At 45.3% G+C, this 15239-nt stretch overlaps 1 protein-coding gene across 1 annotated transcript in view; it reads left to right on the top strand.

Moving 5' to 3' along the window:
• Positions 1-340: 340 nt before the first annotated feature.
• LOC133354331 (ankyrin-2-like) overlaps positions 341-15239 on the top strand; it is a 108642-nt gene continuing 93743 nt past the window's right edge. The window contains 4 exon segments of the mRNA XM_061571080.1: positions 341-741; positions 11584-11685; positions 14620-14718; positions 14879-14977. Of these exon segments, the coding sequence (XP_061427064.1) occupies positions 571-741; positions 11584-11685; positions 14620-14718; positions 14879-14977 (471 nt within the window). The 5' untranslated portion in view covers positions 341-570.

The raw sequence follows: 15239 nt of genomic DNA, 5'->3' as shown, positions 1-15239 counted from the left end.
TCAATGCTGTCATATAAGTATTATTATCAATACAATACAGTGATTATGATCATAATAATCTGAATTACAGTAGCATTAGGATGCTATGATATAAATATCATCAGCAGCAGCGGCGGCGGCGGTGAGCTGCATAATTTTCTGCGTGATGTCATGCATCTCATCTTTTCAAAATGAAAAAAAAATACACATTAGGCGGAGCAACTCAACGAGCGAGAAAGGAAGAGGAGAGAGGGGTGGGGAGGGAGTGAGTGAGGATGGGAGGGAAGGGGATGTGGGGAGACTGGTAGAGAGGGGAGGACCAGGAGGGAGGGAGGAGAGGACCAGGGGAGAGAGGAGGCATCCGTGGACTCTGCAAACGGGGCAGGGCTACCAAGGCAGAGGCCACACGTCCACTGCAAAGCAATTAAACACCATCCCTGCACGGGGATTTGTTTCTGTGCATGCTCGGACGAAGCCTGCTTTTGCAAAAAAAAAGGATCGTAGGAATATCACAACAACAGCGACGGCGTAACGCAAAGAGTAGTGATACGAATTAATAGTTACGGTGGAGGAGGAGGAGGCGGTCCAGGAATGGCGCACGCCGCCTCGAAGCTGAAGAAGGCTCGTGACCAGATCCAGGAGGTGTCGGTGCCGACACCGAAGGACAAAGAGAAGGAGCAGGCGGACAGGGAGAGGGAGGAGAAGGAGCAGAGGAGGGAGCAGAGGAGGCTGTCGCGAGAGAAGACTGAGCGGAGGCGTAAGGTCAGGGCTGCTGGCCACACTCGCCACCAATTAATTAGAACGGACCGCGACAATTACAGCACGTGCGTGTACACGTGTGTGCGTGCGTGCGTGTGCACGCGCGTGTGTGTGTGCGTTAATGGATGGTGATGTGGGGTGGAGCGGTAGCGTCGTGGTTTGCGCAATGCGCGCTGTGAATCTGTTAACCCTGGGTTTGATTCCCAGACACGGCTAACATCAGTGGCGGGTGAAATCTGAACCGGTCTCAGTCCTCCGGCCTCGTGTGCAGTGTGTAAACATCAGCATTGGGGAGACAAAGACGGCTGGGCGTGGTTCCGACCACACCACCTCGTCCTCTTGCCGTGCACTGCCTTGATAGGTTTTTGCTCACGGCGCGAGGCTACGAGAGGGATCGACAACGTTGTGTTCGTGGAGCGGAGTAAATATCAGTCCTGGGGATGAAAAAAAAGAGTCCGAGGGTGTTGGTGGTGCTGGTGGTGGCTACCTTTTGATGTGCGCCGTGATGGCAATAACAGGTGCTCGCGAACAGCGATTGCACCAGATGAGTCGTTTGATCCAAATGTTTGTCTTCTATCGAATTACCGAATACATTGTGTGTTTAGAATGATTGCACTGTGTTCTACGTATAAATAAATGCAGCATATTAATATTTTAATCTATTGTGAAAACAGGTCATGCAGTGTATTTTTACAGGCAGGAGTGGTCTGGGAGTTCTCGAAGCAATATATTATTTAAAAATGTATATTTAATTCCCGGATTTTTTTCGTTGTAATGCTTACATTTTTACAATATTCAGCGCGGGACAAAATTACAGATTAATTGTGTTGATGGACATGCGTGAGATCGCAAAAACATAAATTGTTGGTTTCAGTTATTACAGAATACAGATTTACGATATAAATAATACCGTTGTAGAATTTACCGCAACGATGCAGCAAATGTATATAGGGGCATAAATGTTTAAAATTGCCCTTTTTCAACTCAGCCGTTGGGTGACTTAAGTCCGACTTCGTGGAACAGATCACTGTTTACGTAAACGCCGCAGTGAATTTCACGTGAAAACTTTGTAAACACAGCAAGTTGATGTTCCTGAGCAATAATTGTTAGGGTTCACATTTCTGCCACAGGTGTAGACTTGGTGCTTGAGAGATTGAACAATATAATATTATAAATATAGTCTGTGGTTTTAACAGGGATAACAATTATGGAGATAATACAATGAAAACATCAAAAAAAATTTGATTTAAATGTGTGTATTGTCACAAGCTGAGAATATGGCGATGACTTGGAGAGGCCTTCATCCAGCAGTGCATCGATTATGGCTGAGGACGATGATGATGGCATAAAAAAATAATCAGCCTGACAAAATGTAGATTTGAGAAAATATTCACACGCTGAGGACGATGATGATGGACATAAAAAATAATCAGCCTGACAAAATGTAGATTTGAGAAAATATTCACACGTTTACGGCAAGCCACATAATTCGCTCATTAAAAAAAAAGCTCTCTTTGAAATATATTTATTAAAATCATGTCTTGATTCAATATTCGAGAACATGTGCATGTGTAGGCGTATTTCTGCGTTGGCGTCTCCATGTGCCTCGCACACTGACTGCGCTAGAAGCCAGCCATCTGGGTTCGATTCCCGATGGTGGCCAATGTCGGTGCCGAGTCGTATTTAAACCTGGTCTGGGCATCTTCTAGGTCGACTCAGCATTAAACTAATGCAATCTTTTGTACGGTGTGGTGCAAAGAGATCAGCAGAGAACTCAAAGGCAGCCCCGGACATGTCACTGGCCACACGATACCCCTGGTGTGCTGTGCTGGGCCCAATAGGTGCTTGCTAACAGCACTTGCTCTACACGTATATTCAGGCTATACAGGGGATTTTTGCCCCATACACCATCTATCTTTTCGTCTGTGTGCGTCACTGTGGCGTTGATAATGATATCACCGCTCTACCATCCTAGTATCGTAAACGTAAGTTCGATACCCAGTGCAATGATACTATTTCACACTTGTGTTGATGCAGACCGATAGCACCTTGTTCTATTTACTCCCAGACGAGGTGTGGAGAAACATCGGTCGTCGGAAGGGTGTAGGTGTGTGGTCTCCCCTAGGTTGACTCAGCCTCAAATGAGTACCTGGTGCGATGTGTAAACATCACCACTAGTGGGACAAAGGCGGCCGGGTGTGGTTCTAGTCATCCACATCCTCGTGTGCCCTACCAGCCTTAATAGGTTCTCGCTAACAGCACTTACCTCAATAGTCTCTTAAGGCAATTGTGGGGGGGGGTCTTTTTGTACAGAATATCCGTGCCTTTAAAACTGAGCAAAGTCTGTTCATACATAAATAATATGCTATGGTAAAGTGCATATGTTGTTGTACTCAATATATGGGATAGTATGTACGACTTTGATCAAGAGCGCTTAAGACACTTAATTGTAGCCAACTTTCGTGTGAATCGCATCAAGGCGGGCCGCCATTGAACCAAATGAGAGCCCATTGAAACCGATTGCCTCATTGCCAAGATGTGCACCTGGGCAGCATATGCAATTAAAATCATATGCAATTAAAATCATATGTAATTCTAATCAAATGTAATTCTAATCATATGTAATTATGATCATATGTCATTGTAATCATGTAATTATAATGGAATCTAAGTATAATCATGTAATTATAATCTAATGTCATTATAATCACGTCATTATAATTAAATGTCATTATAATCATGTAAGTATAATAATGTAATTATAATCTAAGGTAATTATAATCAAAGCTATTAATGAGAAGCCCCCATCATAAAACGGAACGACAGTGCAGCCTGGAACACCCTGAGTTTCAAATAAGACGTGGACATGTTTAATGTAATTCTAGATTTGAAGCTTTCGTGATTGCAAGGATTCATATTCTTAGGTTTTTTCGGTAAAGTCACGTAGGTAAAAAATTAAAATTAATAAAAGTAAAATAAAATAAAAATCACGACGTTTCGGAGGCAACACAAGCTTCCGTCTTCAGGTGGAACCGTCACAGCACGATTGCTGTATCAAGTATAATGTATACTCTCTCTGTGCATATGCAACAACCATTAGCATTTCCTGAAGTGCATTGTGCTCCTCTTGTCTTTGGCCATCATCAAAATGAAGTTGAGCAAATGTGAGCAAGTGACAGCAGCAGTGACGATGTAATAGACAACTGTGGGTCGGTTTTGTGTTCATTCAGGCCTCGTCAGCACAGTCCAGTCACCAATACTCACTGCTGACAGTTCTGCCTCAGCCTGAACCATTATAGAAGATTGTATCGATGGGGTTGTTTTTTGCCATCATTTGCAGATTTGATTATTGTTGGCATTAGCCAAGCAAATGACCCCAATAGTGTGGAAGTGGAGACTCCACATCTATGGCTCCCAGAGGCATTAAGAGGACCACAATGCAGTTCAACAGGATATGGTTGTTGCATAATGCACAAAGTCTGCTGTGCTTTTTACATGTTGTTTGTGTTGTTTAAAACACATGGTTATGTAAGAGAACTTAATAAGCAAATACATAGCTCTTGTTTATACTGTGTAGTGTTATACATACTGCAGTGACCAATTTTGAGTGATATTGTTGAATCTCAGGACTAGGGCTTGAGTAAAGGTTAGGTAAATGTTACATCCTATAGTGCGGAGTTTGATTGATTCCCATTCACGATCTAACATCAGCGGTGAGTGAAATATAAACTGGTCCCAAGTCTCACCTTCAGCAACATGCACTGACCAGCGTGGTGAATTATGGTTTAAACAACCCGCCCCTTTGACCGAAACGGAGTGGGGGAGGCATCCAGCAGTGAACTGACATTGGATGTATATTATATTAATAGTGTGTGTTTCCATACGTTTGTACGAGCAAATGGGAAATAAATGTTTGGTCAAATGTGCATTGTTTTGTAATTAACACAATGCCCTTGACTCGTCAGGGTAATTATACCTTCAGTTTAACTTATACGCTCAAAGCTATTGCTGTTCACACGTTTCACATATATACAGTATATACATCAAATATCAAATGTAATTAGATTCCAGATGTTATTCACCTTTAAACATAGCTGCACTTTGGGCTATACCCGGCTGCCTATGTTCTGGAGATATTCGCCTGTACTGTGTTCCCACTTCTCTGCTCTCCACTGTTGATGTATTACCAAGTGGTAGTTGGACTGACATTGACGTCCTGATGGTGCTAATGATGATAGCGATGACGGTGATGGACTCTGGTTAGGCAGGTAAAAGACATTTGCACATAATCTGTGCCTCCCCTCGTTCGCCTTAAATTCCTAGGGACACTATTTGGCGCAGTGTTTAGTCCACTGGGCTTCGACCCTGATCACCTTGGGTTAAATTGCAATTGATATCTGAAACTGTACTGGGCCTTCCCTTAGATTGACTCAGTCATAAATGAGCACTTGCTACATTTTTTAGCAGGTACGGGATACAAACAGGAATAAAAAGGCTGTAGGGCCGTGATGGTCAGTGACCTAATCGTGCGTTGCGCAGGCCTTAAATAGGTTCTCGCAAACAGCCCTTGGCCGAGGGGATGATGATGGAGATGGAAGGATGGTTGAGTGAGCTTCCTTCCGTTCCACCCCATCGCTCTGGTTTGTGTTCGCTCGCACGCTCTCGCTAGCACACACGCACAAACATGCACACGCACAAAGACACAACGATCCCCTCTATAGCCTTCACAGACTGTTGAGGCAAGAGCACCTATGAAGGTCGGCACTGTGGCACACGAGGGGGTGGGTGGCCAGCACCACGCCCGACCGCCTTTGTCCCCCCAGTGGCGATGTTTGCACCCCGCACCAGGTACCTCATCTTAACTCTACCCCATCTTAACTCTAGCCCAAACCCATAATATTAATTATATCAATATTCCTAACTAAAACATTACCCCTTGTACCCACACATTTTAATATTAACGTTTAACTACATCGCTAAGCTTAACAATATTATTATACGATTAACTCGATGATGACCATTAACCATAGCATAACCTTTTACATCCCAAGTGATATCCCTAACATTAACCCTATCACTACCCAAAAACCCTATATCCATTCTTTACCACTATAACCCTGGTAGTACCTCTAACAAGGCCGTAATTATAATATAAATTGGGGGGGGGGGGGGGGACACATCCTCTAAAAATCTTGGCCACAATAACTGGACTTGCCTTCATATAACAACGCATAGATTTCTGTTTATATGATTGTGGTTATGGTTGTACTTTATTAATCCCTAAGCTCTGCCATTACATACAATGAAACAAGAAAAGGTAAAAAAGTAAAAACAGAGCAGTGTAATTCAATACACTCTTAGACATTGTAAAAAATAAATAAAAAGTCCATCCCATGTGCTAGTCAATAAAAAAAATATTTTAGGCAGGAAATGGCAGGAAATTAGTTTTAAAATTTTGATATTTTTCTGGGTTGGGACCCCCAGACACCCTGGAAGATTTGCCCCCCCCCCCCCCCCCCAATGTTGACTCCATGGCTACGGCCTTGACCTCTAAAACTAACCACAGCACAATCCCTCACACTAACTCTCGGTGTCTACACCATATAACATTAACCAGGCTAACCCTGAACTTAAATGCATAGCTTACGCTGCAGAAAGAAATCCCATAATAATCCAACCTCTGGGTCTGCCTGTTATCCCGGGTTCTGGGAAAACACAACCGCGTGTTTCCCACCAGCAGCAGCAGCAGCAGCTATTGCGCGGTTCTTCTCAGTTGTCGGAAGGACAAGTGGGGGGCCGCTCCTCCTGTGTTCGTGCAATTACTGGGCTCTCACACGGACGGCCAGGACGATCGATATCGCACCCAGCCTTCGGGAACACAGGGCCCGCCAGGCACACACCATGTCTTCGTATCGTCCGCGCGGCTGGGCGCGTGTTTACATCGGACGCAGGCCCAGCTTGTGATCTCAAACAGCCAATTGTTTGACTTCTGCTGCGTCCGTAGAGTTAGCCAACGTTTTTGTGTGGGGAATCAAGCCAAGCGTGCCATTGTCTGCGACGTGGATGTTTAAAGGCCCTGTGATGTTGTTCGGCAAAAGTACCTAGGTCCTGATAATTGGTTTTTTACCCTTCTATCTGGCAACAAAACTGACACCTTTTGGCGTCATCTGGTCCAACCCATGTGAGACTAGGCTCTAAGGAAAGCTGTCTCGGGTGTGGACCAATCAACTTCAAGGACAGTGCACATTATCAGAGTTATGTTTTTTGTTTGCATTACGACTGCAGGTATTGTGGTCTATGCAAACATGACTCCTTGTAAAAAGGTGTCAGTTTTGTTGCCAGATAGAAGGGTAATAAACCAATTATCATATTTTTACTGGCAAATGAGGTTCCAATGGTGTAAATACCTAGGTCCTCTTTATGTTGACATCAGTGGGAGGCATCACCTGGTTGGCACGGGCCCTGGTTTGAGGAATAAAATGGGAACCCCTCCTCATCCGTGACCAGATTCCCTCTCTTCAGAGCCCGGCTCATCGGCCGCCCTTTGAGCCATAGGCCGCTGGTGCAGTTACACCACCTGCACACTCGGTGGCTACGCCACCGGTTGAAATCATAATGCGTAGTGCAAATGGTGTCATTATTTTTTCAGTGATTGTATTCTCATGCATTCACTCGCTGGTTTGACCAGCTTCTTGCAGAGCCTTTGGAAGCATCAAGCGACCGTGCCTGTGTGGCCAGGCAGACTGCTACAACTACTACAATACATGGGCTTGCATATATCTTTTGGTTCTCAAGTTAGAAGCTAAATGATTGACAAACATCTTTCAGTACGTTCTAGATTTGAAGTTTTCCATACTCTTTGGTTCTTTCGGTAAAGTCACGTAGGTGAAAAAATAAAAATAAAAATAAGAATAAAAATTGTAAAAATAAAACAGTAATTTGTAGTTGTTTGCTGTGGTTGTCCCACCTGATGACGGAAGCTTGTGTTGCTTCCGAAACGTCGTGATATCATTTGATTATTTCTATTTTTATTCTTATTTTTTTTCACCTATGTGACTTTACCGAAAGAACCAAAGAGTATATTTCAGTACGACATGGGTTAAGCTGTCTACTGGGTTTTCGGGTTGTACCGTGTGTTGTTGGGCATGATGTCCGCACAGGACGGCATGATGTCTGTTCAACACCTCATCATGTCCGTACAGCACCTCATCATGTCTGCACAGCACGCGATGTAACCCAGAAACACGTTGAAGAGATGTACAACACAACACTTACACGAACACCTACTCATTATGTGGGAGAGTCCTTGTGATGGGTGATTGGGACATTAAGAGAATTCAGTCAACTGCAGTGGGTGTCTCTAACTCGTAATCGGAAACAATCACTCCATGAAATATTTTTGTCTGCTCAGGACACATTTTTATTCTCTCATGCTTTCGGTTCCCTGCATTAGCTTCTATTGATCTTCATTTTCCCTGCAGCAATTGGGCAAGAATTTATTTATTTATTAGGTGATGCCCTATGAAGAAAAAAACTTGCATTTTTCGGAAGATTTACATTTGTTATCGTTGCTTGTCCTTGTAGTTTGTTAATTTCTTAAGTTATAAGCAGAATGACATCTTAGAGTAAATCAATAGTCGTGTGATAAAGGCCTTTTAAGTGCTAAAGCCGTGTCGACGTGCAGTGTGTGCACAAAATTACTATACTCTCGTCAGCTATAACCATGAGAATCATCCTGAGATACTTGCTATTGGCTTGAAGACTGTGGGCTCAGATAGCAGTCGTGTTTAAAGGCGTGGTGGTATGTGTGTAGTACACACATAATTCTTTCATGCAGGATTATGAACTAAAATATATAAGCTAGTTATTATTTGTATTTGAAGCTTTCGTGACTGCAGGAATCCATACTCTTTGGTTCTTTCGGTAAAGTCACGTAGGTAGAAAATAAAATAGATCACGACGTTTCGGGCACAACACAAGCGTCCATCATAAGGTGGGAAAGCATGGCCTGCTGCTTTCCTCCTACCTGATGACGGACGCTTCTGTTGTTGCGCCCGAAACGTCGTGATTTGTTGTATCTTATACCTACGTGACTTTACCGAAAGAACCAAAGAGTATGGCTATTATTTACAGCTCTTTATCAATCCACTGCTGGATGAAGGCCTCCCAATGCCGTGCAGGTCATGGGGAGTTTATCGACCGCACATCACCGCGCTGGCCAGTGTGCGTCGTTGAATTCGGGGGCTCAGGACCTGTTCAAATATCCATGGCCACCGAGGTTGGCCATTCCTGGGAAGCAAATTCAGGTCACCGCTGTTCGTAACCGGTGCTCGAACCAGCGTCACGCAAACTTCTGTTATATGTGTCTTTTATTTGACTTATGCCTTCCGGACGCTGACCACTGGCCCCCGTGTTAAAGCTCTTGAAGCTCTAATCATTTAGAAACCGCTTCAAAAGAATGATAAGAATTCCCAAGTGTAGGTCCGACACACGCGGACGATAAGAGTGGTTAAAAATAGAGCCCCAATGCTCTTGACACACAGGCTGGACTGCATTGCAGTATGAAGTGGACACACGTGGATATACAGTTCTCAGGATCCTGTGAATGTTTGCTGTAGAGAAACTGTAGAATGTCCTCATATCAGGTTCTCATTGAGTGAGTTTTTATTGAAACAAGCTCCTCTTTGATGTAGGTCTCTGGTGACGACCGTTTTCCCCTCATGCAAAGTAACTCACGAATTGAATTTGCCAAACATCCCAGAACTCGGTTTAATCACCAGTGGCCGCCCAGATTAAAACCCCGGTTTTTATCATTGTTGGTGCCAACTGGAGTCTTGAATGATTCACATTCGCGAGTTTACGGCAGACACGGGCACCCATGGACACGGGCAACAACTGCGAAGACTTTGGAAGATGCGTGACTCAGCCACTCCACCTTCCTCTTAGAAGAGCTCATCTCCCACAAAGCACTTCTCCACACGATACTGCCACCTAAAACCCCCATATGAAAATTGTATATTTCTATTAATTTCATGTTTTTTCTTACGGGTACTTCTTACACGTGAGCAGTGCTGGCGCATTGCCTCCTATCCACTTTAAATAAAGTCAATTATTCCTTGCTTGCTAAAGTATATTCCACTTTCAAGGTCCGTGTCAAGACATTATGGCCAGTGCCGATGATTTCGCCACATCTCAGCATGACTTCCTTCTGCAAGGTCAAATAGTCATTGCAGATTGACACATTCTTCAAGGGCCACTCTTAAGAATCTCATCACCATCATCTGCCTTTAGATCTTTCCCTTGGTTGCCCATCTCTGGGTGCCACTCCAAAGCCTGTCTCATTGATCTGCCCTCCTCCATCCTGCACACGTGTCCCACCTATCACAACCTCCTCATCCTGATTGAATCTGCGACGCTTCATTGCCAAGTTCCATTCCGAACTTCCAAAGGCCAGAACTTAACAGAGCAACATCGGTATCATGAAAGAGTTGTAACCTTTCTGTTGTGAAAGTCATTGCGCGCGGCTCGTATTGTGCCTGTCCTATGAGCACACTGTAACAACAGCCGTGAATCACAAGCAGACAGTGATATCATCCACAGCACTTGTACCAAGCTAGTTATTCTGGTCACCTTCGCAGCTCAGTCATACAATAAAGGAGGTCATGGGACAGAGCCAGATATAAATGAAGGGTTAATAGACCAAGGTGAATGGCAGATGCACCACCTGCGCTCCCTGCCATGCCAGCTTGCTTTTAGCCAGCCAGCACTCTGCTCATTGATAGTGTCGCCCCGGTAGCTGGTGTTGATGCTGCAGGGCGACTTTCCTTACTTTGTTATGTATTGTGGAGACTGGCAAAATAACCCACCACCTCTTCGCTGGGTTGGATTGTGGCATCACTACCTCCACACAATGTTGGGTAGCGGTTGTTTTTGTCGTGCGGAACATTGGCGCAGTCGTTCGCACTCTGTGCTACGAACCCAACGAACTGCACGGCTGGTTACGTACGGTGCGAAAGAAGTTCAACATACATACGACCGAGTTTAATTCCAAGCCGTGGCTAACAGTGGTGGATAGTGTCTTAACTGGTTCTGGGCCTATCCTAAGTAAACTCGGTCTTGAATGAGGACTGTGTCGTTGTGCTTGCTTAAACAAATGCTGCTGGATAATATTGGTCTTGGAAAACAAAGAAGCTGGTAGACTAAAACAATGTGTTACTTGTATGTGGAGATACAGAACAATGTTCTGCTTATGCATGCTGTTCAATGAGTACCTGGTGGGGCTTGTTAACATCAGCCCTGGGTAGACTAATTAAGCAGACCACGTCTCCACATACAGTACTAGTACTCATTTCGATATTGAATACAAAAAATGCGTCCTCCACAACCCACCAGACAAACTCTGGACAAGTTTCAACATAACATTGCTTGACCCAACATTCTGGCGAAAGGGGAGATCTTTGCCTCAGTGTGTGTATAGTTGAGCGTGGGTACTCACAGTCGGTGTAATGACGTCCTTGTATCCATCGCTTGAATGTGTGTGAGCATGATAGCCGGCGCTCGTATAATGTCCAAATGCCATGTGTGTGCGCGTGTGTGCGTGATGACTATCTGAACCGATCCTGAGCCTTCCCAAGGTCGACTCATCCTCAAATGAGTACCTGGTGTGGTGTGTAAACATTGCCACTCGGTGGATAAAGGCCGCCGGGTGTGGTGGTGGCCACCCACTCCTTCGTGTGCCGTTCCGGCCTTTCTAAGTGGTCGCTAACAGAAATTGCTCAAACAGTCTGTTGAAAGCTTAACGGGGGGTCTTTGTCTCTGTGTGTGTGTGCGTGCCAATCGCTGCAGGCGGACAGCAGCGCGAGCTTCCTTCGCGCCGCGAGGGCTGGGAATCTGGACAAGGTCCTCGACTGTCTGAACAATGGCATCGACATCAACACCAGCAACCAGGTGATGCTGAGACCTCACTTCGTCTACTCTTAGCCTGGTTAAGATGTCATGCTGGCTGAGCAAGAGGTCAAACCGGTGAGATGTCAACCAGGTGAAGTGTAGAATTAGTCAGATGTCAACCAGATGAGGTGTAGAATTAGTCAGATGTCAACCAGATGAGGTGTAGAATTAGTCAGATGTCAACCAGATGACGTGTAGAATTAGTCAGATGTCAACCAGATGAGGTGTAGCATTAGTCAGATGTCAACCAGATGAGGTGTAGAATTAGTCAGATGTCAACCAGATGAGGTGTAGCATTAGTCAGATGTCAACCAGATGAGGTGTAGAATTAGTCAGATGTCAACCAGATGAAGTATAGAATTAGTCAGATGTCAACCAGATGAGGTGTAGAATTAGTCAGATGTCAACCAGATGAAGTGTAGAGTTAGTCAGATGTCAACCAGATGAGTATGTTGACCACCTGAGACCTCATTGAGTGACGCACTGAGCCAGGTAAAGAATTGATCAGGTGGGATATGAAGTGGATGATATGTCGACCGGATGAGATGTCTACCAAGTCAGATGTTCAACAGGTAAAATCAGATAAGACATTGACCAGGGGAAACATTGCATACCACTAAATAACCCTGCATATACCCGATCTCACCAGGGATCAAAAGCTCAGAAGGTTTAGATAATACTTACATTAGAGCCTTCCTGGGATATGCGGGCAGTTTAGGATTTAGCTGTGAGATGGCCAGTTGATTTCAGTACAGCAATTAATCATTTAATGTCTGCGGAGTTTTGAGTGTCCCCTTCCCCCTATTGTAGTTGTGGGTTTTCCCTCGAGTGCCCTGGTTCCCGCGCACATGCTAAGCAATCCTTGATGGAATAGCGAACATCATAAATGCAACATTGTCCTTCAAAAGAGCCTTGAGACTCCACGAGGCTTCCCTGGGTAAACGCAGGTAATTGTTACTCGTAGTATAAAATGTGGACTGAGAGGAATTGACCAGGTGAGATGCCAACGAGGTGAGACGTTGATGAAGCAGAAGTTGACCTCGACGACAGCAAAAGAACCTCCTTCCTTAAACCATACGTCCATGACACCTCCTTTGCCCCACTGTCAATTCTGAGCCGGACGAGCCATCAGTTCGATGGACAATCAAAAACGATTCGCTCCTGCGGGAACGACTTTGCCGTCCTCGCACCAGGCAACGATTAGACATTGACGGAATCGCTCTGCTCAACGGGAAATGATTGCCGACAGCAAAGAGAGCGGACACGAGCAGCAAGCAGCAGCAGCAGGAGCAGGAGCACCTCCGATTGGCACAGTTGGCTCCATACAGTGTGAAAGAAGTGCATACATACAGTAACGCAGTGGCGAGATGTTAACTCCCTCGCCTGGTATGGAGGAAGTCGTGGCTCCGATCCCCATGGTTGCGTGGATTTTTCTCCGGGTCCTCCGGTTTTTCCCTCCACACTTAGAAACATGCATTTAGATAATTTCGCTGCTATAAATGTCCACGTCATAAGCCATTTCGTTGAGCTATCATTTGTGGCCAGGTCGATTAAAAAAAAAATAGCTATATAGCTCAGTGGGCTACACTTGGTAAAATAAAAAAAGAATATAATTGTTCGCGACCACTAGGGCACTCATCAGGCACCGCGCCCATAATGCCAGAGGCACTCCTTTCCAATGGTCAGCGGATGGAGCGAGCAGCCAATGCTGCGGCCAAATCAGCCAAGAAATGCCCGGCCGTCTGCTTCACAGTGGACATTAAATATCCCGTCAGCTTTCGCGACCGATATTATCTATTAGACGTTTTGTGGGTTAGATGGCATAAATATATTGTGGGTTTACTCTCCAACACATCAGTGTGCTGAACTAGTCACTAATTGGCACGTTTTGTTTAAGTGACAAACCTTACTAATTGGCTGCCGGGTGGATGCAGGTTTAACGACACATTTATATTCTAGATTTTCCTCAATTAATACAGTAAATTCAGCTGTGACGGTCCCACCTGATGATGGAGACTTGTGTTGCCTCCGAAACGTCTTGATTTATTATTTTATTTCTATTATTATTTCTATTATTTTTACTATTTTTTTTTACCTACGTGAATTTGCTGAAAAAAACCTAAGAGTATAGACACATTTATATTTACGCCATCTTACCCAAAAACCTATTTTATGGATTAAAGATCCCGTGAGAGTATATTGAAAGATGGCAACAGGGCTCCCTGCAGGCGAACTATAACTGTCTGTGAAACACAGCACCCTCATGATAGCCCTGTTGTACAAATGATGCGAATACCACATGTACTGGATTATTATAATTGTTATGAATTTAAAATTTGGCCCCGGGAATGCCTTGCGGCCAGGGCAGTGTAGGTGAGGTCACCTTGTGCTCATTACGACCGTGGTTGACGGAGTGTGTTGTGATTAATTGGGTCCAACATGTTGATTCTAAACAAAAATTATAACTACATTTATATTGTACTCTCTGTTTTTGTCTGTCTATTTATCTGGTCATCTGTCTACCTACTGGTCTCGCTATCTGTATTCCCGTTTACATGCCCGCCTGCCCGCCCCCACCTACTTACCTTCCTACGTATTGTTCTGCCTGCTTGCTTTCCTGCCTGTCATGTCTGTCTTCCTGCCCCCTCTCTGTCCTTCTGTCTGTGCATCCACTTTTCCACCCACCATATCTGCTTACCTGTCTGTTTACCTTGCTACCTCTTTGTCCATCCATCCATTATTTTGTTCATCCATCTATCCATCCATTCGCCTTCCATGCCTCTCTGCCTGTTCATCCATCTGTCTGTTTCTCTGCGTGTGTGTCCATTCATCCTTCCATCCACCTATCCATCCATCCATTCATCTGCCTGTATGCGTGTCCATTAATCTCCATCCATCTATCTGTTTCTGTGTCCATCCATCGTTCCACTGCAGAACGGTCTCAATGCGCTGCACCTGGCATCTAAGGAAGGCCACGTGGGCGTGGTCAAGGAGCTGCTGTCCCGAGGGGCTAGCGTCGACGCAGCTACCAAGGTCCAAAACCCGGCACAACTAAATTACATTCCTTAAATTAAAAATGTCATCGTGATTCTCTCGTCTTAAGTCGGTTATGCTTTGCGGTTTGTCGGTGTAATGAGGGTCGGCGTCCGCTCGGCGTGAACTCCGCATTTGTTGTGACCCCTCGGCGGTGCAGAAGGGCAACACGGCGCTGCATATCGCGTCGCTCGCGGGGCAGGCCAGCACCGTGGCTATCCTCGTGCTGCACAGCGCCGACGTGAATGCGCAGTCGCAGGTGAGCTCGCACTTGCGCGCGCACGTACGCACACACGCGCACATGTACACACGCGCACGTACACGCGCGCACGTACACACGCACACACGTACACACACACATGTACACACGCGCGCACGTACATACACACACACACACGTACACACGCGCGCACGTACACACGCACGTACGCACACACACGCACATTTACACACGCGCGCACGTACACACGCGTGCACGTACACACGCGTGTGCACGTACGCACACACGCGCGCATGTACAC

Source organism: Lethenteron reissneri, chromosome 47 (assembly GCF_015708825.2).
Source record: "Lethenteron reissneri isolate LAM-NWPU_2019-01 chromosome 47, ASM1570882v1, whole genome shotgun sequence".
Lineage (NCBI taxonomy): Eukaryota > Metazoa > Chordata > Hyperoartia > Petromyzontiformes > Petromyzontidae > Lethenteron > Lethenteron reissneri.
The sequence above is the reverse complement of the archived record's forward strand: the minus strand, read 5'-3'. Positions and strand labels throughout refer to the sequence as shown.